Genomic DNA, 25564 nt, shown 5'->3' on the forward strand with positions numbered 1-25564 from the left:
TATCACGATAACTCACTCAAATCATGTAAATTCGATTTTACACAGCCATAAACAAGTTTCCCTGTGATATTCTTATCATAAAGTGTACAAATAACAAATTTAGCTGTTTCATGTTGATGAATGAGTGATTATTGTATCCTTCTTGACCAAACTACAAATTTTTGTGGTAATTGGTTTAAAATTGGCCGAGTAATAACTATCACATGATTTGGCAGTCAAAATTCGAGCATGTGGCAGTCAAAACGTGAGACAACGTCTTGTTGAAGATGTCCATATCATCAAAAATTTTGGGCCCCCCTTGTTCAAATTTGTTATTATAACTGGGTTGATTTCTAAGTGATAACACTGCTTATCTATTAACAGCAACACATTTTCTGGATTACATGACCGATAAGAAGTTTGTTAAGTAGATACATACAACGGTTTTAATATCATTACATGACACATTATAGGAATGAATTAATATTGTTATTAAAATGCTCATTGTAGCCATATATTTTAGATTTTCATCATCATCATCAAAAATATATCTACTAAAGTTTTAAAATGATCTTAAATCTATTGGCCTAGACAACCAAGTTAAAATGAATCTAATTTGCATACTTTCCACTACTATATAAGTTGATAAAGCGTTTTTTAGCAACATGAGGATTACACACTAGATATTCATTGTGCTTCTCTTTATTAGTAGCATAATTTAATCCCTCAATCTTTCCTAATACTTCGTCCGAAACATACCAAAAATGACTATCATTTACAGATCCGTTTAAAATAGTCTCTTTTTTGAAAGCCTCTAATCTTATTTTAAAACTTAACACAGTCCCACAATTCTTGACATCCGAGGGGAGTTTGTTCCAATATGGTCTCACCCTCTCCGGAAGAAAAGAACTGTGGGCTTTCTTCATTTTACTGCTACTTTTACTGCATCTACTGTTTGATACCACATTAAGACCAGATCTGCTCATACTGAACAAACCAGCTCCGTAATTGGCCAAACCACTTATCATTTTAAAAGATTCAATGAGGTCCCCACGTATTCGCCGCTCTGCCAGCGTTGTTAAATTGAGGATTTCCAGTCAACGACTGTATGGAAGAGTACCCACCTCGTCAATTTTTTTAATACTTTCAGCGCTGCTATATAACAAATAATTTGAGTTCAGGGATAGCATGTACTAGTACCCCCAAAGGGGAGACGTGAGTTATTTGTTGCTTGATTTGTTTGCTGTGCTGTCTTTATTAGCTGTGTGTTGCTTGGCTGTGCGATGTCAGGTACAGGTATAAAAACACCATCTACCGGAAATAGACGTGGCTCTGTGACAGGAACAGGGCCAACCGCTAAAAAAGAGCATCATAATGTTGATAAATGCCCATGCAGCCAATCGAATGCTGGAAGCTTCAAGCTAATATGCACAGGATGCAAACAGAACTGGCATGCAGATTGTCTGGGACTAAAGGGTATCACGAAGCCGTCAATAATGAAGCTGGAAAAGTGGTTATGTCCATTTTGCTACGTTGCACCCGTACCAACCACCATCAAAGATATCTCATACGACAACTTCTGCTACAAATGTCGGAACACCTTGAGTCTACAACAGTCCAATAGTGATTATGAGGTGCACTCTGCCTGTCAGAATCTCAAGGACATAGAAACCTTGACGAAATCACTATCAACAATTGATGTTGATAAAATGAAAGAGTCGATCCAGGTGATCCAAAACCTCGACCTTCACATGCAACACCTGCTAACCAATGAACATGGTTTGAAAGACCATCAAAACCGAGTCAAAAACATAGAAGACCATTGTAAAGGAGAACTAAGTGAAGATGTAAGTGGTGTCAAAAAGGCTATTAAAGACCTTCAGAAACAAATCACAGATCTTTCCACCAAAGGTCTTGTCTCATCTACTGCTCCCAAGCTTGACACTGAGAAATTGATACATGATATCATAGACCAGCTTGATGAACATACTCGGCAGGAACCGCATATTTCTCTTGAACTGAAGGAATCAAGCAGTCTCTAGACCAACTATCTTCCCAACAGACGACAATTCCTCATGATCAGCCATCATCTGGTTCTGCATTAAATGATAAGCACCTTCTATCAAAGACCACCTTTAAACATGAGGAAAAACCTGTGGTAGACACCGTGGAAGAATTCATCGACAGTGATGCTGAATCAGACCTTCTCCAATACTGCGAATCTCTTCAGTTCAGTCAGGAGAATGGGCATTCAGTATGTTCTTTTGGAGAGAAGTACAAGTATAGCGGATCCAGAGATGAGAATAAGAAAACCGTGGAGATCCCTGATAAAATTGCTGCACTTGTCCTGAAAATCAATGAGGAGTTCTGTGCAGAAGGAAACCCTGTAATGAATAGCGTGTTGATCAACCGCTATGAAGAAGGCGAGGGTTATCTGCCTGAACATTCAGACAATGAACCGGTGATACATCCAGAGTCTAGCATATTGACTCTTTCCATTGGAGGTGAATGCAAAGTCCTCTTCACTGAAATGAACAACCCAGTTCACACGCACAAGTGTACTCCAAGATCAGTTTACAGGATGACCAGAAGGAGTCAGGCTCACTACAAGCACTCTATCCAGAAGGGGTCAGTCACTGGTGCAGTACGATATAGTTTCACCTTCAGATCAATAGATGGAAAGAATCGTGCCAGTACTTGTATCTTCTCTGATTCAAATGGAGCAGGTATGAAATTTGGAGAGGATCACAAAAGGAGCTTTGGTAAGTGGCTGCCTGGTCGGAATGTTTGGACTCCTACAATAGATGACATTAACCCATATCTTGCATGTGGATACAAGAACATTGTTATTATGTGTGGTATAAATGATGTTAGAAGACCATCTGTTAAATCTCAGCGTGAAATTTTTGCTATATTTAGTCATCTAGAATTCAAGATTGAGCAAATTCAAGAGGCCAATCCAACTGCCCAAGTATTTCTTTGTCCTCTTTTACCAACTCGAAATGCTGATTTAAATAGGAAAGTTCTTTACTTTATAGAACTTATTCGTCGTGAGCTACTCCCCAAAAACTTTGGTGTCCAGTTCGTTGATGGCTTTGATGACTTCCTTGACAATAACACTGGCTTACTTTGCCTAACCTTGTCCAGGGAGTTTGACAGATATGGCCGAACGGATTACCTGCACCTTAATTGGAAGGGAGTGGCCAAACTTGCTACTTTAATCCGTAATACTGTCCTTGTTAGGATGCATGGAGGGACTGATAGGAGGAAGAGGGGGAGGAGGGACGGTAAGGTTGGTTCAACACTTTATTCTCATGCCGCCGGAGGACAGCCTCGTGTTGAAGGCTATCAGCCTCCAACATGAATGTTCTTAAAAAAGAGGTCTGTGCCCACTGTCTAAAAAGTATTTACTTAGGTCAATCTATAATTGAATGCTACCACTGTAATTGTCCCATTCACTCTAGATGTTTTAACACCAGTGACAAACAAAATAAAAAAGTTGACTTGTACTGCAATAATTGTATCCACCTAGCAGTAAACCGTTATAACCCATTTAAGCTTCTGAATGATGACAATGATGACAACACTGATGCAGATGATGTAATACGTAAAATCTCTGAGGTACTTGAAAGCTGTGACTCATATTCTGTAAAAGACATAAACCGCACCTTTGCTAACGAATTACAAGTGCAAAACTCACTAATATTTCAAAATCTTGATGGCAACAAATCAAACTTTGACTCGCTGGCAATTGAAATAGCTAGGTTTACTAACAAATTCTCTGTAATTGGTCTTGCTGAAACGAATGTAGGCCCTGAAATGAAAAACTTGTACGAACTCACAGGCTATGAGAGCTTCTATCAAGATACCTTCGACTCGAAAGTAAAAGGCTCAGGAGTAGCTCTATATGTCCTGAACTCCTTCAATGCTGTCAAAAATAACAACCTTTCACAAGTAACAGAAAATCTAGAAACCCTCTTTGTAACTATAGGTAGTCTAGGAAATTCTACTTCTATAGGAGTAATATACCGCCCTCCAAGTGGCAATGCTGAGCAAGCTCTCCAAGAACTGTCGTCAATACTTGATAAAGCACCAAAACATACACACATTGCAGGTGATTTTAACATTAATCTCCATAGTAACCACAGTAGCATTATTGCACAGTATGAAGATGTCCTATTTAGTAGAGGCTTCTTTCCATTGATATCATTAGCAACTCATGAAAAGCCTGGATGTAATGCCTCGTGCATCGACAACATCATTACAAATGACCTAGACTCTGTTACTGCCTCTGGAGTCATAACTGATCACATATCTCATCACCTCCCTATATTTACAATATTTGACTGGGAAATTAGCAAGACCAAAAATATTCACAAGCACACTCAATATTATGACTATTGTAAATCAAACACTGATAAATTTGCTGAAGTCTTGGGTAACAAACTAGACAATGAACCAATTATAGATTTTACTAACTTTCATGATATCTTTAAAAACAGCATTGACGAAACCTGCAAACTAGCTGTACCCAAAACCACTAAGCGCACTATCCAGAACAACCCATGGATTACTGGCGGGATTATAGCCTCAGTAAACCACTGCCATGGGCTGTATGATGACTGGGCGAAAGTCAGGAAAGTTAAGTGTAAACAAGGCGAAACTGACACAAAAGGGGGCACATGCCTGTGTTCTATCTGCTGTAATAAAAGAAACCGTTATGATGACTACAAAGAATATAGAAAGGCTCTAAAAAAGGTTCGTAAAAAAGCTGTATCTGAATATTATTCTGACAAGTTTCTTGAAACTCAGGGAAATTCCAAGAAAACCTGGGAACTGATAAATAAAATTCGTGGCAAACAGAAACGTGATATCAGACCTATATTTACCATAGACAATGAAAAGATAACTGATCGCAGAGTTATAGCTAATGAATTCAATAAGTATTTTGTATCCCTAGCATCTAACCTTAATGCAGCCTACACAGAACTAGGAGAGATACAAATAAATCAGCTTCCAAGTTTCTGTGACTTCTTACCTAAATCGAATACAGCTAATATATATCTACATGACTGCTCACCTGAGGAGGTGGCTAAGATCATATCGGAACTTAAGAATGGCAAGGCTAGCGACATACCAGTACATATAGTAAAGGCAGTATCAGGCAAAATTAGCCCACTACTATCGGTATTGTACAACGAATGTATGCAACAGGGATTTTTTCCAGACGACCTAAAAGTAGGTAAAATAAGTCCAATATATAAGAAAGAAAATGCTGAGCTTCTTGAAAATTACAGGCCTATCTCAACCTTAGCGATATTCGGTAAAATACTTGAAAAAATCATATTCTCCAGGCTTTACAGTTTCTTTCAGTCGCAAGGATTATTATATGAAAATCAATATGGCTTTAGAAAAAATCACTCGACAAGCCATGCACTCAACTTCTCTGTCGACTACATTGAAAAATCTTTAAGAGATAAAAATCACGTACTAGGCATCTTCATTGATTTAAGTAAAGCTTTTGACACAATCTGTCATGATAAACTGCTTAAAAAACTGAATGATTATGGAATTCGAGGGACTGCAAATAAATTGATAGCCAGTTACCTTTCTAATAGACAGCAATATGTTTCAGTACTTGGAGAAGAATCCGAAAAACTGTCTGTAATATTTGGTGTTCCTCAGGGGTCAGTATTAGGTCCCTTGCTTTTCATTATCTACATCAATGAAATATATAGAGTATCAGACCTAGGTAAGTTTATACTTTTTGCCGATGACACCAACATATTTGTTGTAGATAAATGTATAAAAACACTTTACTGCAAAGCTAATAAAATTCTTAAACTTGTTCATCAGTATATGAAGAGTAACTTGCTGCATATCAACATAAAGAAATGTTGTTATATCCACTTTAAGCCGAACTGTAGAAATGAACCAGATTCAAACACCAATGAATTAGAACTGACACTAAATAATATAGTAATTAAAAAGGTGGAGGAAACTAAGTTTCTTGGAGTCATTATTGACCAAAAACTGAACTGGGATGCTCACTTAAGAGCGTTAAACCGTAAATTGAAATGTGAGATAGGTAGACTATGTGGAATTAGACGCTGTGTACCTAAAAAACTATATAAGGACCTGTACCACACCCTTTTTGAATCACACCTATGTTATGGAATATCTGTTTGGGGAGGTGTATCAAATAATAAACTAGAAGCCATATTTAAAACACAAAAGAAATGCATAAGAATTCTCTTTGGTGATAATGATGCATACTTCAATAAGTTCAAAACATGTGCCAGAGTAAGGCCTATCACTAGGGATAAGACCGGTAAAGTTATCAAGCAGATGTTAGGCAAAGATTTCTTTGAACTAGAACACAGTAAACCAATCTGTAACGAGTATAACTTCCTGACTGTCCACAATCTTCATAAGTTGCACTGTTTACTGGAAATGTTTAAAATTAATAAGTTCCAATCACCAGTCTCAATGTTCTCTTTATTCAACAGGTCACCAAGACGAGACAACTACTTCATCCCACCCACTCCATCCTCACTATTCATCTATCAATCAACTAGTATTTGGAATCACTGCCGTAAGTCAACAAGTGAAATAGACTTCTCCACTCCCATCAGTATATTCAAGAATAATCTTAAGAAATCTTTGTTAGAACTACAATCTAAATATGACCGACAACTTTGGTGCAGTTACAACTTTGATGCAAATGAATTATCATTGAAATAGGTTGATTTAGTAAACATAATCATATGAGTAAACCACGGTGTTATTGCAAAAAACCATGACAAGGGTATCAGAGGTCTATATTAATCTAAGAGACGACACAAAACGAATCATCATACAACAAATTTTAAAATCCTGCGGCACAGGATCCTGTTGTTTTCCTACTCTACCTCTCCCAAACCCCTCTCTCCTTCTCCTCTCTTCAGGTTTATTCTTCAATTTTTTTAAAATTAGATAGCAGATATATTTTCATTTAAATGAAGTAATGGCATTATACATTGTTTGTTATCGTATGTATGTTGTGTATAGTGTTTGCTGACTGGGTATATGCTATATATTTTGAGGCTCACGACGTCTCGTCCCATGGGTGGAGTTGTAGGCTGAGTATGTGTTCAAATCTCCTTACTTCGTATGGTGAAACATTGAAAGGTTTGCCTTAGCCTTTGGGACGAGTGTTTGCCCACCGGGGATCCAAATATATGATTATCATGGACATTACTTTGACACATAAACTAATCAAACGACTTTAATGATTCCAGAAAATTTTACTAACTGCATTTAGCTAGTTTATAGTAAATACACACGATCGCAGAATAGAGGAGCACAATTGGGTTCCTTGTTCTGCGACTGTGTTTCCTCGGTGGGCCGACAGGTTTTTGTTGTGTAGTAGTGCTGGGAAAAAAAAAACGCTTTAACTATCATGTATCAATGAGAGTACAAATTTTTAATTCTTGACCTTAGTGCCACAGTTTCTGTGGTAAAAACAAATTTATAGTTAAACGTTATATATTGTAGAAGGGCATGATTTACTCACATCACTAAGCATCTGGATGGATAATTAGCACACAAAGATAAACTGACCTTTAAACATGACCACCAGCTATACCACGTAACCATAGCTCCGAAATAAATAAATTGCTCTACATAGAAACATCTGGCCTGATCCTATCACATTGTGGTCCCCAGGGGTTCGGTAAAGCCCTTACAGGCAACTGGGTCCTTTTACCAGCCACAATAAAATTGATCATGCCAGTACTGTCATAAACTGTAACCAACTATTTAAAAATTAGGTATCTTTTGCTAAATTTTAAATTTTAAGTCATAGAGCAATCTTCTCAATTTTAAAATTTTTAAGAATTATATTTTACCCTAACTATGATGTGGTGGCATTTCATACTTAACTAAATTTCAACTTTGAAAGTAAATAGATTATTAGTGACAACAAAATTATAGTTTAAGACATCCATTCTGCATTGTGTTTCCAATATTAGAATTTATGATATGTATTGATTGAATAATTGGTAATAAATTTAACTTTTGTTTTATTAACTTTTGTTTTATTAAATCAGACGGGTAAACCGCCTCTGGACGCTCTCCAGCTCCAAGGTGATCCCCCAGCTTCCATGAGCTGCAACTGGACTCCACAATTCAACACAATACTCTAAATGGGGTCTTATCAAAGCTTTGTAAATGGATATCATCACAGATTTTTCCCTGATAATCAGATTTCTAACAATCCAACATATCATTCTGTTGGCTTTAGATATTGAAGCCTTAATCTGTTCAGTGGCGTAACTTAGGGCCCCGCAGATCCCGCTGTGCGGGGGGGCGCCGTGTAAGGGGGGCGCAATTTTCCTGAATTTTAGGCCCTTTCACTGAAAAAACGCCTTGTTTGTGTATTTCCCTGTCCAATTTAGCGTTCCGTCGACGCGAAAAAAATATTTGGGGTACCCTTTTTTACTTCAGGGGGGCGCAAAAAGCCTTAAGGGGGGCAAGAAAAAAGTACCCGACCTTTTTTTTTTTTTTTTTTTTTCTTTTTTTTTTTTCTTTTTTTTTAGGGACACAAAAAATTTTAGGGGGCGCTTTTTGTCACTGAGCGGGGGGGCGCCAACAGGCAAAGTTACGCCACTGAATCTGTTCATTCCAAAGCAGAGAATTATGGGTTATAACTCCCAAGTCTTTTTCCTGTACAGATTAGCACTGTTAAGTTTAAGATATTTATAGCTTATTATAACCATTGATACAAAGGCCAAAATCTTTCGAGCCAGCTCTTCAATAGATAATATCCACCCTGAAGTTGCATTTTGTATCCTCGACTATACAATATCATAGTGTAGACTTGGGAGGACCTAAAAGATCACGGTCCCATGTATGGGTATTACCCAAAGCCCAGCAAGACATGGTTGATAGTGAAACCAGAGCATGCTACCAAAGCTAAGGAGCTCTTTTCAGATGTACAAATTACTACCAAAGGCCACCGTTATCTTGGGTCATATATTTGATCACAAGAAGGGGTAAAAGAGTTCATTTTAAAGGAGACAGAAAGTTGGAAAGCAGACATTCTAGGGCTTGTCGATGTAACTGCAAACGAACCCCAGCTAGCATACTCCGCTTTCATTTACGGAACCTCCAAAAGGTGGAACTTTGTTTGCCGTACCACCCCAGGGATTTCTAATCACCTAAAACTCTTGGAATATTGTGTCAAGGAAGACTTTATAGCAGCTATTATGGGCAAAAGTTTTGTGCCTGATCAGATCAGAAAGATAGCTTCACTTCCCGCAAGAATGGGAAGTGAACAGTGTAAGTAAAACAAAATTTTATTGCCATTTCAATGAATAATGGAGTATTATTTATGAGTCGCATTGTCTTAATGTATTCTGTGTAAAATTGTCTTTATCCCAGTTGTTGCGACAGGTGAAAATGCTCTTATTAGGGAAAGGAGTTTACTCGACGTTTCAATGTAACTACATCGTATTATTTGTATATAGTCATGATCTAAAAACAAGTGTTAAAAATTCAAAACGTAAAAAACATATATCTGAGTAGGGCCTGTCGTGATATCATGGATCGCTTAGGTTCCACCAGGATCTGGTAGTCCTCATAATTCTGCGGCCTCTATGTGTCGTCATCTCGCACAACTCTTTAAGAATCTTGTGGATTTGGCATGTGAAAATTTGCAGCCTTCCAGACATTGATTGGGTTAACGAGGTGTCGTACGTCACCTCAAGATCGGGTGACAGGGGGCTGACCAGGCCAGAACCCAATTGATTGGGCCTGAGGTCACACGTGATTATGAGCCTGAGGTCACGTGACTATGACGTCACCAGACCTTCCTCTCCGTTTCCCGCTCATTGGACCAGGTGAGCTTGCATGCATGTGAATGTGGGTGTAAGTATAGCTGTACTGTAGTTTATACCTAATTAAACCCCTATAGAAACCGACAATTTATTTTCTGGCAGAAAGCTAGAAATTTACCAAAATATCGTCATTGTTTTAAATTTATTTTGATGACCATTCCTGACCTAAAATCGCACGAGAAATCGATTAAACTTGGTTTCAGAACTCAACAATGCTTCCTTATGCCTCAAAATCCATGTTTTATCGATACAATCAACATATCGATCCTGTAGTTCAACTTATTACTTAAAGGGTTCAAGTATAGTTACTTGTATAGAGTCGAAGGTAATATTTGGAACAAATATTTTACGAGTATCACCCGTTAAAAACAAAACACCAGTTTAATTGTCCTTTTGTCTGAACCATATGGTTAAGTGTTAGCTGTATACAATACGTCAAAAAATCATATCAACAAATCGTATCAAAGTCCATCATCAGTTAATAACAGAGTAGAGATCAGAGCAGAACGAAGGAACATGCTTGCTTGCGGGAATCTTTTCTGAAATATTGTCGACAGGTTAAAATCAATTGCATTTCTGTTACTTGGGTGTGGGATATAAAGCATTACCTTACTCGGGATTATTATGACCGGGATAAAGTGGCGGGTTTAGGGTAATTTCGCCATATTTTACCCGAACCACATTTTCACCGGTCGTTAATAAACCCGCCGTCTCAGCTTTTAGGGTTCCCAAGGGTTATGGGTGCTCATATTTTAATCGTTGTCTTATATTCACTAAAGAAGACTATTGGGACACTTGTTGTACGTTTTTCGACTTTATTTGGCTAAAATTGCAAAAAATTCACCTTTTTGCCCAATTCTTGTCATATATCCTTATTGTCAAAGTTGATTTAAATAGGCCAATTTTTAATTTCTTACGTATCGACTAACTCTACATAATGAAATAGGACTCAAAGTAAAAGTAACAGTTAAATTAAAACTTGAATTAATTAAAACTGTCAATAACATGAATCAGTTTCATCAGTCATTTATTCATAATTCTAAACAATGTGAACGATGCATTCTTTCGAAGATTTTCTACAAATTGAGTCATAATGGTTATTTGATACACGTAAACATTTAATGCTAATTCAAAACAACGAATTTGCTAGAGTGCTAGACTACCAACACGTTACTACCAGCAGAAAGGGGATCACAAAAAATTCCTATAAGTAACAACAATCTCACTATCAATTACATCTGAGACAAAATTTTTGAATCTAAAATTGAAAGAATGGACACCGGTAAAATGGCGACTGGGAAAATGTGGTGGGTTTTGAGCAATTTCGCCATATTTTTCCTGAACCATATTTTAACCGGTCGTTAATAAACCCGTCGTAATAATCCCGAGTAAGGTATATGGTTGTTAAAAGCCTACATAATACTCTTCACTTAATATGGCTAATGTTTAGCATTATTTATAATCCATTACAATGATGTGATCTGAAATTAAGTTAAGCTACAGACGTTTTTTGTGACAATACAAGAAATAATGGATGAGCTCCTACTTGTGAGCCACTTAGGAAATACAATATATCTGATTTATTGTACCTTCACTTCTTCTGCTTTTTCGTTTGCTGTCTGTGCTCTGCGACAGCAATTTGTTGCCCAGATTTCCTATCCTCCCCTACCACCTTCTTACCACATTGAGCCTCACCAGCGCAACTTGAATTATATTAGAAATCGTTAACAAAATATATCACTTTTGAGAAGTATGCTGAGGCAATTAACGAGTCATTTAGTGGGAACAAATACATAAGTTCAATAGGACAAGGTATTGTGACTCCTCTACAGAAGCCCGGTAAACCTAAAGGTCCCCTCACAAGCCTTAGACCACTTACACTGTTAAACGGATCAAGGAAGATGCTCACTCAAATTGCCTTAAAACGGGTTGAGAGTAGAATTGACAACTACACCATGCCATGGCAGAGTGCTTACAAGAGAGGTAGGAGCTGCTCTGACATTGTGTGGGCTCAGAGAATGCTAATATCTGTTGTGATGAGGAAGAAATGGACATTTAGCAAAATGGGTATTGATATGAGTAGAGCTTTTGATACCGTGAAAAGGGACACTATCATCAATGTTTTGAAGGATGCTGGTTGTTCGGACGACGACATTCGCTTAGTTCAATACCTTCTATCGAATACTCTCCTTAGAGTTCGTGTTAACTCCTCACTGTCGGAAGAGTTTGAAAGTTTACTCGGAGCCTTTCAAGGTGACAGTTTATCTGGAAAGCTATTCACACTTATTCTTGCAGCAGCCTTACACCACCTCAGAGCTGTATCTGGGAGACCAAACCCACCAGTATCAGAACTAGGTTTTCCAACTGAGTGGGAATATTCAGACAATTGTGACTTTGCTGACGAGGACATCGAGAAACTGAGAATTTTCCTTCCTACAGTGAAGGAGATTCTCAAAGACTGGAACCTCCAAGTAAATGAAAGTAAAACTGAATTCAGTACCTTCTACCTGGCGAAAAAATCTGATAAAGACACAAACGGTCAGCCATTAGCTAATAACGAACCATGGCGAAGTAACAAGTCACTAGGTTCCTTACTCTGTACTGAGAAGGACATTCAAAGAAGGAGAATCCTAGCTGAGATTGCTTTTAAGAACTTTGGAAAAGTATGGTTGTCCGGTAAGAAAATTTCCCTTGAAAGAAAGCTGAGGTTATATGATGCTCAAGTTGTATCTGTATTGATTTACAACTCAAATAGTTGGAGTCCTAAGAAAGCAACCATGGAGAAAATGGACACACTCCATCGTAGACACCTCAGGTCCATTTTAAACATCAAATGGCCTAAAGGTATGATAAGCAACAAAGCATTGTATGAAAGGTGCAAAGTTGAAAAGTTATCCAAGCGTATTGAACACCAGCGGTGGAAGATGTTTGGACACATTCTCAGGAGTATGGAGAACACCCCAGCCCAAACGGCTCTCTCTTTTGCTATTGAATCAGATAATTTATTCATTGGTAGATTGGGGAGACCTAGAATGAACTTGTTATCGGTTTTAAGAAGTGATTTAAGTAGTAGAAATTTGCAAATGGACAACTTGCATGAATTGAACGAAATTAGAGATATAGCTGCATGCAACAGATGTTGGGAAAATCTTTTTCAAGGGTACAGTTTACCGCATTAAGGTATTTTTAAGAATCATTTTTGTCGGTAAGATCCTGTTTTATAATAATATAATAATAACAAAATATTTTACGAAAGTAGATCTGCTGGATTAGCAAAGTGCTAGTAATAACCAAAGATGGTCACCTTTTTATTTCATTACATTCCCAGGTAGTAGGTTTACGAAAATTGAAATAACAGACACTTTAAAAAAGCTGCCCAACTGAAATTGCACAAATTGCAATACAACTGCCACATAACACAAGGTTTTTATACATATAAGTTTATTTAACGGGTGATACTCGTAAAATATTTGTTCCAAATATTACCTTCGACTCGAGCTTAACTCGGCACACGTCCTGGTAGGTTATAAACCTACAATTTTGTTTTAGTTTGTCTACCGCGTAACTATACTTGAACCCTTTAAGTAATAAGTTGAACTACAGGATCGATATGTTGATTGTATCGATAAAACATGGATTTTGAGGCATAAGGAAGCATTGTTGAGTTCTGAAACCAAGTTTAATCGATTTCTCGTGCGATTTTAGGTCAGGAATGGTCATCAAAATAAATTTAAAACAATGACGATATTTTGGTAAATTTCTAGCTTTCTGCCAGAAAATAAATTGTCGGTTTCTATAGGGGTTTAATTAGGTATAAACTACAGTACAGCTATACTTACACCCACATTCACATGCATGCAAGCTCACCTGGTCCAATGAGCGGGAAACGGAGAGGAAGGTCTGGTGACGTCATAGTCACGTGACCTCAGGCTCATAATCACGTGACCTCAGGCCCAATCAATTGGGTTCTGGCCTGGTCAGCCCCCTGTCACCCGATCTTGAGGTGACGTACGACACCTCGTTAACCCAATCAATGTCTGGAAGGCTGCAAATTTTCACATGCCAAATCCACAAGATTCTTAAAGAGTTGTGCGAGATAGCGACACATAGAGGCCGCAGAATTATGAGGACTACCAGATCCTGGTGGAACCTAAGCGATCCATGATATCACGACAGGCCCTAATATCTGAGGCAAAATTTGTGTACATTAATTTATTTGAGAGCATTTTCATTTGTCGCAACAACCGGGATAAAAATAATTTTACGCAGAATACAATGAATAATGATATCATAATAAATATAAGTAGACATCCGATAATAAACTTGTTACATCCAGTACAACCCAAGACTAGATGTCAGCCGACTAACAAAAATAAAAAAAGCTAGCATGTTCATAGTTTTTCTAACGAGCATACGTAGATTGTAGCATGATGCACTATTGGGTCGCGCAATGCACTACTGTGTCGCGCGCGCATCCAACAATGCTTTCGTTAACGGGTGATACTCGTAAAATATCTGTTCCATATATTGGGACCGTCGACGAGTCAAACTCGGCGAGTCAAACTCGACGAGTCAAACTCGGCGCGCGTCCTGGTAGGTTGTAAACCTACAACTTTCGTACATCGGCAAAATGCACCACTGGGTCCCGCCAAGCTAGAAAGGCTTGACATCGTCAATCAAATAATTATGCTGTACGGAAATAGCTTTAATTCTACGTTATATTAAAAACTTTACATCATTTTTGAGATACAAAAATAAATTTTAAAATAAATAACTCTTTTGCTGCTTAGGTTTCTCAAACCAGAGCTTTCTCGCTTGCAGTAGCGCCCAACCTACTTGTGAAACAAGCGCGTCTCACAGTATGCGTAGACACATGGCTATGTGAAATGCTTAGGCGCGGCACCGCGCTTGACCCACATGCTATATAATACAGCGTCTAGCAACACAGCGCTGAAAACAAAAAAATGAAAAAGCTTTACCTGTTGGAGGACTTCGCCGCTTCGACGCGCCGCGCAAACTAGCATTCTTGCTTTGCAGAGCAACGATCTTGATTAATTGACGATGTCAATTCATGGCAGATCGGCGCGGCACAGCTCAGTAGTGCATTTCGCCGATCTAGCCAGTGTCGCTGTGAGAAGCCTCATTGAGTACGCGGCGCGGCACAGTAACGCATCGCGCTACAACGATCTCGACGGATTGAAATCGTCATATAATCAACTTTACCTGGGGACCTCAGGCTATCATGTTCATAAACAACGAGATTCGGCGGAATGACAGGCTGAGCTTGGCCCAGTAAGAAGAAGCTATAATATATAAGCGGTGCGCCGCGCTTAAACCTAAAACCATAAACTTTAAATATTGTTAAGATATTAAACGAGTTTTTCGAGACTTCGTAGGATATTAAAATTATACCCGTGCCAGTTCCAAATGTGAGTCAGCGCTTAAACTTGACCATTTTTAATGGTCTGGCCCGGCGCGCGAGAAGAAAGCAGCGCGCATTACTTCGAAGAAATTTAGACGGGTAACATCAGTCAACGCTTAAACCAAAACACAAAAGCAGTTGGCAAAAGGAGCCAATTGCCTGCAAAAGCTTTACTAGCACCCGATTTACCACTTTTGAAGCACAAACTCAAACCTAAAACCGGCCAAGCACAAAAATTTGTTATCGCCACAATTGGGTTGATTGATTTCTAGTTATTTATCAGCACGCGGCACTAATAATATAAAGTTCATTATTGAATTTCATATAGGCCATGGATCGTTTAACACATATAAAAAGGTTATTAGAGAATAACTTGTAGCGCGATGCACTACTGGGCCGCGCCGCGCATATTCTCGCAACCACAGATCGGCGAGATGCACCACTGGGCCTTGCCGAGCTAGGAAGGATTGACATTATGAATCAAAAGAATAACTAATGCTGTTTGTAATCGATATTAATCAATTATTTAAAATAGTATTTGTGTTTGTTATTATTAACTATTGAGTTACGTTTAATTAAAATATTTAAACACTTGCTCTAACCAGAGCCCTCTCGCTTGCAGTAGCGCGCGACCGCCGAAGGCAGTACGCGTATACACATGGCTATATGAATTTAAACACGACTACATTTCACAAAACAAAACGACGGGGACGCAGAAAGGATAAGGACAGTACACATTATTACGGACGGACATTATATACGGACGGAAGCTGCTACTGAGTTGACGAGTATCTGATTGTTTTGATTATGGGTTTCTTGTTCATTAAAATAAGTGTGATCATACTTGTAGAGTATATTAATAATAAAACAAATATTTATTTTTACGGCACAATCAAACAATATCAATAATAAATAAATCAGGGGAGGCCGAGGTTTGAAGATGTTTGAAGTGCCGAAGGCCACTGCTTATCTTTAGGATTTGAGAGTGACCTGTGCTTGAAACCCCCTCAACCATCCACTACGTCAATATACTTATTATACAAATATAGAAAAATATAATTATCTAAAATTGCTTATTGGTCTAGTTTGGTGACACAGGAGAGCCCATTTGAGTTTTAGTTTCGGTTTTGGTTTTAAATCATATTTTAAAAGGTTAGCCATGTTTCATGGCAGAGAGAGATATCATGTGTGCAGAGCCGTACTGGATGTAGAATTTGAGATATAATATAGATTAGTTACCATGTATTAGGGTCACCAACTCCAACTCGTTCAGAATGCAGCTGCTAAAGCTATAGTAGGACTATATAAATATGATCATCTAGGAGACACTCTGAAAGACCTTCATTGGCTGCCTATTAGTTACAGAATTCAATAGAAGTTATTGCTTCTCGTCTATAAATGTATTAATGGTATGGGACCAGATTATTTAAGTAACATGTTTAAATATGCCAATTATAATCATCTTATCTATTTGACTGAACCTAGAGTATATTCACAGTATGGAGAAAGATCGTTTCAGAAAGTTGGCCCTAAATTATGGAATGAGCTGCCTCTTGAAATTAAGAACTGCATGTCACTGGAATCTTTTAAAGTGCAAAAATGAAACCATTCCTCTCTGAAACTCAAATGCAAATCATCGTGCAATCTCTTATCATCAGTTCCCTTGACTACTGTAATGCACTTTACTTTGGAGCTAATCATTCTGTTTTGAAACAGCTACAATCTCTGCTAAACAGAGCATGCCGCTTAGTCAAAGGTCTAAAGAAGAGAGAAGAAGTTGATCCCTACATAAAAGAACTTCATTGGCTCAAGGTACAAGAACGTATTGAATTTAAAATACTCCTGTTAACTTTCAAACTGCTCCATGGGCTAGCACCTTCATACCTGTCAAACCTTGTTAAGTACAATTCCAGTGGTGGAAGAGATGGATCTCTTCATTGCCCCATAAACAGTCCACCCAGAGCCTTCTCATTATCTGCTCCAAGATTATGGAACAATCTTCCTCAAGAAATCACGAAATGTGTAAACATCAAGGACTTTAAGGGAAAACTTAAAGCTCACCTGTTTAGAAAGTCCTTTGATTTGTACTGAGTAACTAATCCTTTATTGAAGGTTAAAATTTAATTAAAATGTTTATTGTTTATCTTATAGCAGGTCAATTTCACGCTTTAAATTAAATTATTTTAGGCCATTAGTTTTCAAGGAGTTTTGGGCAACATTTAAGACAATAATCTTTTTTTTGCGTTTCACTGTGTCTGCCAACAAAATTGTAGTGCAGGTCGGAAAAGGAGGCTCTATCCTGGGACACCAACATTTTTTGGGTTGGCACCCGGGAGAAAGCTACCTTATTCTTTGTATTTTGTCTCAAGTACTAGAGCATCTTTTTCTTCTCTTTTTTACTGTCTCTACTTTTATGTTGCCCAGATTGTTTGGTATGACTGTATTGGATTTTCAGATATAATCTTTATCATCAGTTACTGTTCTGCAGTAAACTTCTTCAATCAATTTTTATAGTATATTGGAAACTTCAGATTGTTTGTATATTTGGAGTCTATAGAATTTCTATGGATTTTTTAAGGAATTTTTATTGAGTTTTTATAGAATTTTTAATATATCAGGGAATTTCATTTTTATAAACCTGATTTTTAAATTTGTTAGGCTGTTAAGTTTCATACTGCGATTTCTTGTAGTCATTATCCTTTCCTCTAGTCCTCTGTTAGAAAACCTGCTAACCCTTCTTGGATATCTGCTTGTTAGGTACATCTGCCTTACTTACTCACGTTATATTTTACAGTTTTTATCGCCTGTTTTCTGAACAGTTTCTTGTTCCACCACCGTCTAAGGCAAAGATGCACACTCTCGTTAATTTAAGTATCATTTACAGCTGTGCATAAGGGTTAAATTTAAATTATTTAACCTTTTGGTGCTGTATAAAAATAACATTAATTTATTATTATTATTATTTATCTGAAAACGTTTCTTTTTAAACACAAGATTATTCTCAATTTTCTTGTTGTGTTCCACAACTATGATATTAATTAATTTACTATTTTTTCAACGTTTCTACTGTTAAGTGCATACCCTTAACCTTGTAATTTAGTGTATCAAGTCTTTACAATTTTCTATGGTTTGGAACCTAAATGTGGATTGCTTTTCAGGTTTTCTTGTACCCTGACTTGTTTTCGTGGCACACCTGTGCATTTTAAGTTGTTGTGCCACTATAATCTATAAGTTTAAATTATTATTATTTTTTATCTCGATTTTGAAGGGATAGCAAGTGCTTTTTAAGGTTAGATTTAATAATACCTGACGAGGCTGATAAGTCTGAATTTTTGGAAGAACCCGGGATTATTATCCATCTTCATTAGCATCACTTATTTTGAATACATAGGGGATGAGATCATTCCAAATTTTCGTAGAGGTGTACAAAAAGTTCTGTTGTTTTCTTGAAAAAATTTGTTGTCTTCTTGATTTATGATTAAGGGAACTTAAAATAAAACTTATTGTCTCATTGAAAACTTATTATTTCATTGAGTACTGAATACTTCTTTACAATAAAACTATTGTAGGATTGTCATGTCAGAGCATAGTAACATATCCCCAACTGCAGCTGAAGAAATGTGTTATCAGGACTTTGACAATTCAACTCAGATAAAACAGGAGTCTATAACTGATACTCAGTATTGTGACATTTCAACTCAAATAAAGTATGAGATAAAAACTGAGCAGAATTCTGACAATGTAGTTCAGATAAAACAGGACATTGAAACTGAGCAGGATTCAGATAATTTAACTACAATAAATCAGGCAGTTAAAACTGAGCAGGAAGAAAACTTGAACAGTTTAATTTGCCCGAAATGTGAAGCATATTTCCTCAATATTCATCGCTTTGTTAAACATATAAGAGCACACCATGAAAACAATATCAGTACAAATTTTAACTCTGATAAGTTAATGAGTGCTGAATCAGAAGAAATGTTTAATCATTCAAGAACAACAACAAATGTGGAAAAGCCTTTTCAATGTAATGTTTGCTCTTATTGTTGTTCGTGCAGATCCAAACTTTTTACACATCAACGTATCCACATGGGAGACAAACCTTGTAATGGAAGCTCATCATCTTTTGCTCAGAATTCTTCTATCACAAAACATAATTGTCTTCATATGGGAGAAAAACCCTTCAAGTGTAATGAATGCTCCTCATCTTTCTCTTATAAATCTGAACTCAGAGCACACCAGCGTGTACACACAGGAGAGAAACCGTTCAAGTGTAGTGAATGCTCCTCATCTTTCTCTCAGAAATCTCATCTCAGAACACACCAGCGTATCCACACAGGAGAGAAATCTTTCAAGTGTAATGAATGCTCTTTGTCTTTTTCTCAGAAATGTAGTCTCAGAGCACACCAGAGTATCCACACAGGAGAGAAACCGTTCAAGTGTAATGAATGCTCCTCATCTTTCTCTCAGAAATGTACACTCAGAAGACACCAGCGTGTACACACTGGAGAGAAATCCTTTAAGTGTAATGAATGCTCCTCATCTTTCTCTCAGAAATCTAATCTCAGAGCACACCAGCGTATTCATACAGGAGAGAAACCGTTCAAGTGTAGTGAATGCTCCTCATCTTTCTCTCGGAAATCTAATCTCGCAACACATCAGCGTATTCATACAGGAGAGAAACCGTTCAAGTGTAATGAATGCTCCTCATCCTTCTCTCAGAAATCTAATCTCAGAGCACACCAGCGTATTCATACAGGAGAGAAATCGTTCAAGTGTAGTGAATACTCCTCATCCTTCTCTCAGAAATCTAATCTCAGAGCACACCAGCGTATTCACACTGGAGAGAAACCGTTCAAGTGTAATGAATGCTCCTCATCTTTCTCTCGGAAATCTAATCTCGCAACACATCAGCGTATCCACACAGGAGAGAAACGGGAAAACCTTCAAGTGTAGTAAATGCACCTTAACTTTTTCTCAGAGTTCAAATCTAAAAACTCATCAATGTATTTACACATTGAATGATCCATTTATTTTTCATTTATTTATAATTAACCTAATCTACATTTTATGGCATTTCATTTATTATTTTTGATATTCATGCGTTTTCTTATTGAAAGTTATTTCATTTACCATGACGATTGATTATAAATTGTTGTTGAACAATAAAGGGTATCAATTTGAATTAATAATAAGATTGGCATTATTTATCATTTGTCTATGTGAGTACTGAATACTTCTAAACAATAAAACTATTGCAGGATTATCATGTCAGAGCAAAGTAACATAATATCCCCAACTGCAGCTGAAGAAATGTGTTATCAGGACTTTGACAATTCAACTCAGATAAAACAGGAGTCTATAACTGATGCTCAGTATTGTGACATTTCAACTCGAATAAAGCATGAGATAAAAACTGAGCAGAATTCTGACAATGTAGTTCAAATAAAACAGGAAATTGAAACTGAGCAGGATTCTGATAATTTAACTATGATAAATCAGGCAGTTAAAACTGAGCAGGAAGAAAACTTGAACGGTTTAATTTGCCCGAAATGTGAAGCCTATGTCTTAAATAATCATCGCTTCTTTGAACATATGAGAGAGCACCATGAAAACAGTATCAGTACAAATTTGAACTCTGATAAATTAATAAGTGCTGAATCAGAAGATCACACAAGAGAGAAACCGTTCAAGTGTAATGAATGCTCCTCATCTTTCTCTTATAAATCTAATCTCATAGCACACCAGCGTATTCACACTGGAGAGAAACCGTTCAAGTGTAATGAATGCTCCTTGACTTTCTCTCAGAAATCTAATCTCAGAACACACCAGCGTATTCATACAGGAGAGAAACCGTTCAAGTGTAGTGAATGCTCCTCAACTTTCTCTCGGAAATCTCATCTCAGAACACATCAGCTTATTCACACAGGAGAGAAACCTTTCAAGTGTAATGAATGCTCCTCATCCTTCTCTCAGAAATCTAATCTCAGAGCACACCAGCGTATTCACACAGGAGAGAAACCGCTTAAGTGTAATGAATGCTCCTCATCTTTCACTCAGAAATCTAATCTCAGAACACACCAGTGTATTCATACAGGAGAGAAACCGTTCAAGTGTAGTGAATGCTCCTCAACTTTCTCTCGGAAATCTCATCTCAGAACACATCAGCTTATTCACACAGGAGAGAAACCTTTCAAGTGTAATGAATGCTCCTCATCCTTCTCTCAGAAATCTAATCTCAGAGCACACCAGCGTATTCACACTCGAGAGAAACCGTTCATGTGTAGCGAATGCTCCGTATCTTTCTCTCAGAAATCTACTCTCACAAGACATAATCGTTGTCACACAAAAGAGAAACCTTTCAAGTGTAGAGAATGCTCCTTATCTTTCTCTTGGAAATCTAATCTCACAACACATCAGCGTATCCACACAGGAGAGAAACGGGAAAACCTTCAAGTGTAGTAAATGCACCTTAACTTTTTCTCAGAGTTTAAATCTAAAAACACATCAATGTATTTACATAGCATTGAATGATCCATTTATTTTTGATTTATTTATAATTAACCTAATCTACATTTTATGGCATTTCATTTATTATTTTTGATATTCATGCGTTTTCTTATTGAAAGTTTTTTCATTTACCATGACGATTGATTATAAATTGTTGTTGAACAATAAAGGGTATCAATTTGAATTAATAATAAGATTGGCATTATTTATCATTTGTCTATGTGAGTACTGAATACTTCTAAACAATAAAACTATTGCAGGATTATCATGTCAGAGCATAGTAACATATCCCCAACTGCAGCTGAAGAAATGTGTTATCAGGACTTTGACAATTCAACTCAGATAAAACAGGAGTCTATAACTGATGCTCAGTATTGTGACATTTCAACTCAAATAAAGCATGAGATAAAAACTGAGCAGAATTCTTACAATGTAGTTCAGATAAAATAGGAGATTGAAACTGAGCAGGATTCAGATAATTTAACTACGATAAATCAGGCAGTTAAAACTGAGCAGGAAGAAAACTTGAACGGTTTAATTTGCCCGAAATGTGAAGCCTATGTTCTAAATAATCACCACTTCTTTGAACATGTGAGAGAACACCATGAAAACAATATCAGTACAAATTTGAACTCTGATAAATTAATAAGTGCTGAATCAGAAGAAATGGTTAATCATCCAAGAACAACAACAAATGTGGAAAAGCCTTTTCAATGTAATGTTTGCTCCTATTGTTGCTCGTGCAAATCTTAACTTATTGCACATCAACATATCCACATGGAAGACAAACCTTGTAATGGATGCTCATCATCTTTTGCTGAGAAATCTTCTCTCACAAGACATAATTGTCTTCATACAGAAGTAAAACCCTTTAAATGTAATGAATGCTCCTCATCTTACTCTCAGAAATCTGAACTCAGAGCACATCATACAGGAGAGAAACCGTTCAAGTGCAGTGAATGCTCCTCATCTTTCTCTCAGAAATCTCATCTCAGAAAACATCAGCTTATTCACACAGGAGAGAAACCTTTCAAGTGTAATGAATGCTCCTCATCTTTCTCTCAGAAATCTAATCTCGTCTCACATTATCGTTGTCACACTGGAGAGGAACCTTTCAAGTGTAATGAATGCTCCTCATCTTTCTCTTATAAATCTAATCTCATAGCACACCAGCGTATTCATACAGGAGAGAAACCTTTCAAGTGTAATGAATGCTCCTCATCTTTCTCTCGGAAATGTACTCTCAGAAAACACCAGCGTGTACACACAGGAGAGAAACCTTTCAAGTGTAATGAATGCTCCTCATCTTTCTCTCAGAAATATGATCTCAGAGCACACCAGCGTATTCATACAGGAGAGAAACCGTTCAAGTGTAGTGAATGCTCCTTGTCTTTCTCTCAGAAATCTCATCTCAGAACACACCAGCGTATCCACACTGGAGAGAAACGGGAAACCCTTGACTAAGTTTAGTAAATGCACCTTAACTTTTTCTCAGAGTTCAAATCTAAAAACATATCTGCATCAGTGTATCTACACAGCATATGAATGATCCATTTTTGTTGATTTATTTAGATAATTAATTTAATCTGCATTTTATGGCATTTTATTAAAAGTTTTCGTATTTTATGTTATTTCTTTCAACATGACGATTGATTATAGATTTTTGTTGAACAATAAAGGGTGTCAATTTGAATTAATAATAAGATTGGCATTATTCATCATTCGTCTATGTTAATACTGAATACTTCTTTACAATAAAACTATTGCAGGATTGCCATGTCAGAGCATAGTAACATATCCCCAACTGCAGCTGAAGAAATGTGTTATCAGGACTTTGACAATTCAACTCAGATAAAACAGGAGTCTATAAATGATGCTCAGTATTGTGACATTTCAACTCAAATAAAGCATGAGATAAAAACTGAGCAGAATTCTGACAATGTAGTTCAGATAAAACAGGAGATTGAAACTGAGCAGGATTCAGATAATTTAACTACGATAAATCAGGCAGTTAAAACTGAGCAGGAAGAAAACTTGAACGGTTTAATTTGCCCAAAATGTGAAGCCTATGTCCTAAATAATCATCGCTTCTTTGAACATATGAGAGAACACCATGAAAACAGTATCAGTACAAATTTGAACTCTGATAAATTAATAAGTGCTGAATCAGAAGATCACACAAGAGAGAAACCTTTCAAGTGTAATGAATGCTCCACATCTTTCTCTTATAAATCTAATCTCATAGCACACCAGCGTATTCACACTGGAGAGAAACCGTTCAAGTGTAATGAATGCTCCTCATCTTACTCTCAGAAATCTAATCTCAGAAGACACCAGCGTATTCACACAGGAGATACACCTTTCAAGTGTAATGAATGCTCCTTATATTTCTCTCAGAAATCTAATCTCATAGCACACCAGCGTATTCACACAGGAGAGAAACCGTTCAAGTGTAATGAATGCTCCTTGTCTTTTTCTCAGAAATATAATCTCAGAGCACATCAGCGTATTCATACAGGAGAGAAGCCGTTCAAGTGTAATGAATGCTCCTTGTCTTTTTCTCAGAAATATAATCTCAGAGCACATCAGCGTATTCATACAGGAGAGAAACCGTTCAAGTGCAGTGAATGCTCCTCATCTTACTCTCAGAAATCTAATCTCAGAAGACACCAGCGTATTCACACAGGAGATAAACCTTTCAAGTGTAATGATTGCTCCTTATCTTTCTCTCAGAAATCTAATCTCAGAACACACCAGCGTATTCACACAGGAGAGAAACCGTTCAAGTGTAATGAATGCTCCTTGTCTTTTTCTCAGAAATATAATCTCAGAGCACATCAGCGTGTACACACAGGAGAGAAACCTTTCAAGTGTAATGAATGCTCCTTGTCTTTTTCTCAGAAATCTAATCTCAGAACACACCAGCGTATTCACACAGTAGAGAAATCCTTCAAGTGTAATGAATGCTCATCATCTTTCTCTCAGAAATTTAGTCTCAGTGCACACCAGCGTGTACACACAGGAGAGAAACCGTTCAAGTGTAGCGAATGCTCCTCAACTTTCACTCTGAAATGTCATCTCAGAGCACACCAAAGTATTCACACAGGAGAGAAACCTCACAAGTGTAGTGAATGCTCCTCATCTTTCTCTCAGAAATCTACTCTGAGACAACAGCAGCGCATTCACACAGGAGAGAAACCGTTTAAATGTAATGAATGCCCTTCATCTTTCTCTCAGAAATCTAATCTCAGAGCACACCAGCGTATTCATACAGGAGAGAAACAGTTCAAGTGTAGTGAATGCTCCCTGTCTTTTTCTCAGAGTTCGAAACTAAAAACACATCAGTGTATCTACACAGCGTATGAATGATCCATTTTTTGTTGATTCATTTAAATAATCAATTTAATCAGTATTTTATGGCATTATACATTTATTATTTTTTGATATTTGCGCTAAAAGTTTTTGTATTTAAAGTTATTTTATTTACCATGACGATTGATTATAAATTGTTGTTGAACAATAGATAAGAGGCTATAATTGGAATTAATAGTAATATAATAATATATGGCATTATTTATCATTTGTCAACGTGATTACCATACCTTGTCATAGAACATTTAAATATCTAAACTACCTATGTGATATCATCTAGTCTGAGTGCAAAATGAATAAATAGGTTTATTAGTTTTATAGAAATTTTATAGAAAGTTTATTGAAATTTCTATACATTACCAATTTTGTATCCTTGTATTCTGGAGATGTCCAACATATCTTGCAT

At 37.0% G+C, this 25564-nt stretch overlaps 4 protein-coding genes across 5 annotated transcripts in view; all 4 read left to right on the forward strand.

Moving 5' to 3' along the window:
- The first annotated feature begins 1140 nt into the window (after positions 1-1140).
- LOC134819178 (UMP-CMP kinase-like) overlaps positions 1141-25564 on the forward strand; it is a 40659-nt gene continuing 16235 nt past the window's right edge. For both annotated transcript variants that reach the window (XM_063828969.1, XM_063828968.1), the window contains exon 1: positions 1141-1153. The gene's annotated coding sequence lies outside the window, so the exon portion shown is untranslated. The remainder of the gene's footprint in view (positions 1154-25564) is intronic.
- On the forward strand, positions 19444-20268 carry LOC134819709 (zinc finger protein 510-like). Its single transcript, XM_063829800.1, has one exon. It carries the CDS (start codon positions 19444-19446, stop codon positions 20230-20232), a length of 789 nt encoding a protein of 262 aa, XP_063685870.1. The 3' UTR covers positions 20233-20268.
- On the forward strand, positions 20577-21844 carry LOC134819708 (zinc finger protein 239-like). The gene has a single exon (XM_063829799.1). The coding sequence runs from the start codon at positions 20590-20592 to the stop codon at positions 21736-21738; it is 1149 nt and encodes a 382-aa protein (XP_063685869.1). The 5' UTR covers positions 20577-20589; the 3' UTR covers positions 21739-21844.
- LOC134819884 (zinc finger protein OZF-like) lies at positions 22054-25155 on the forward strand. Its single transcript, XM_063830037.1, has 3 exons — positions 22054-22218; positions 22693-23231; positions 24144-25155. Exons 1-3 carry the CDS (start codon positions 22054-22056, stop codon positions 25153-25155), a joined length of 1716 nt encoding a protein of 571 aa, XP_063686107.1.

This window comes from Bolinopsis microptera, chromosome 8, assembly GCF_026151205.1.
Source record: "Bolinopsis microptera isolate Bmic1 chromosome 8, MBARI_Bmic_1.0, whole genome shotgun sequence".
Taxonomy (NCBI): domain Eukaryota; kingdom Metazoa; phylum Ctenophora; class Tentaculata; order Lobata; family Bolinopsidae; genus Bolinopsis; species Bolinopsis microptera.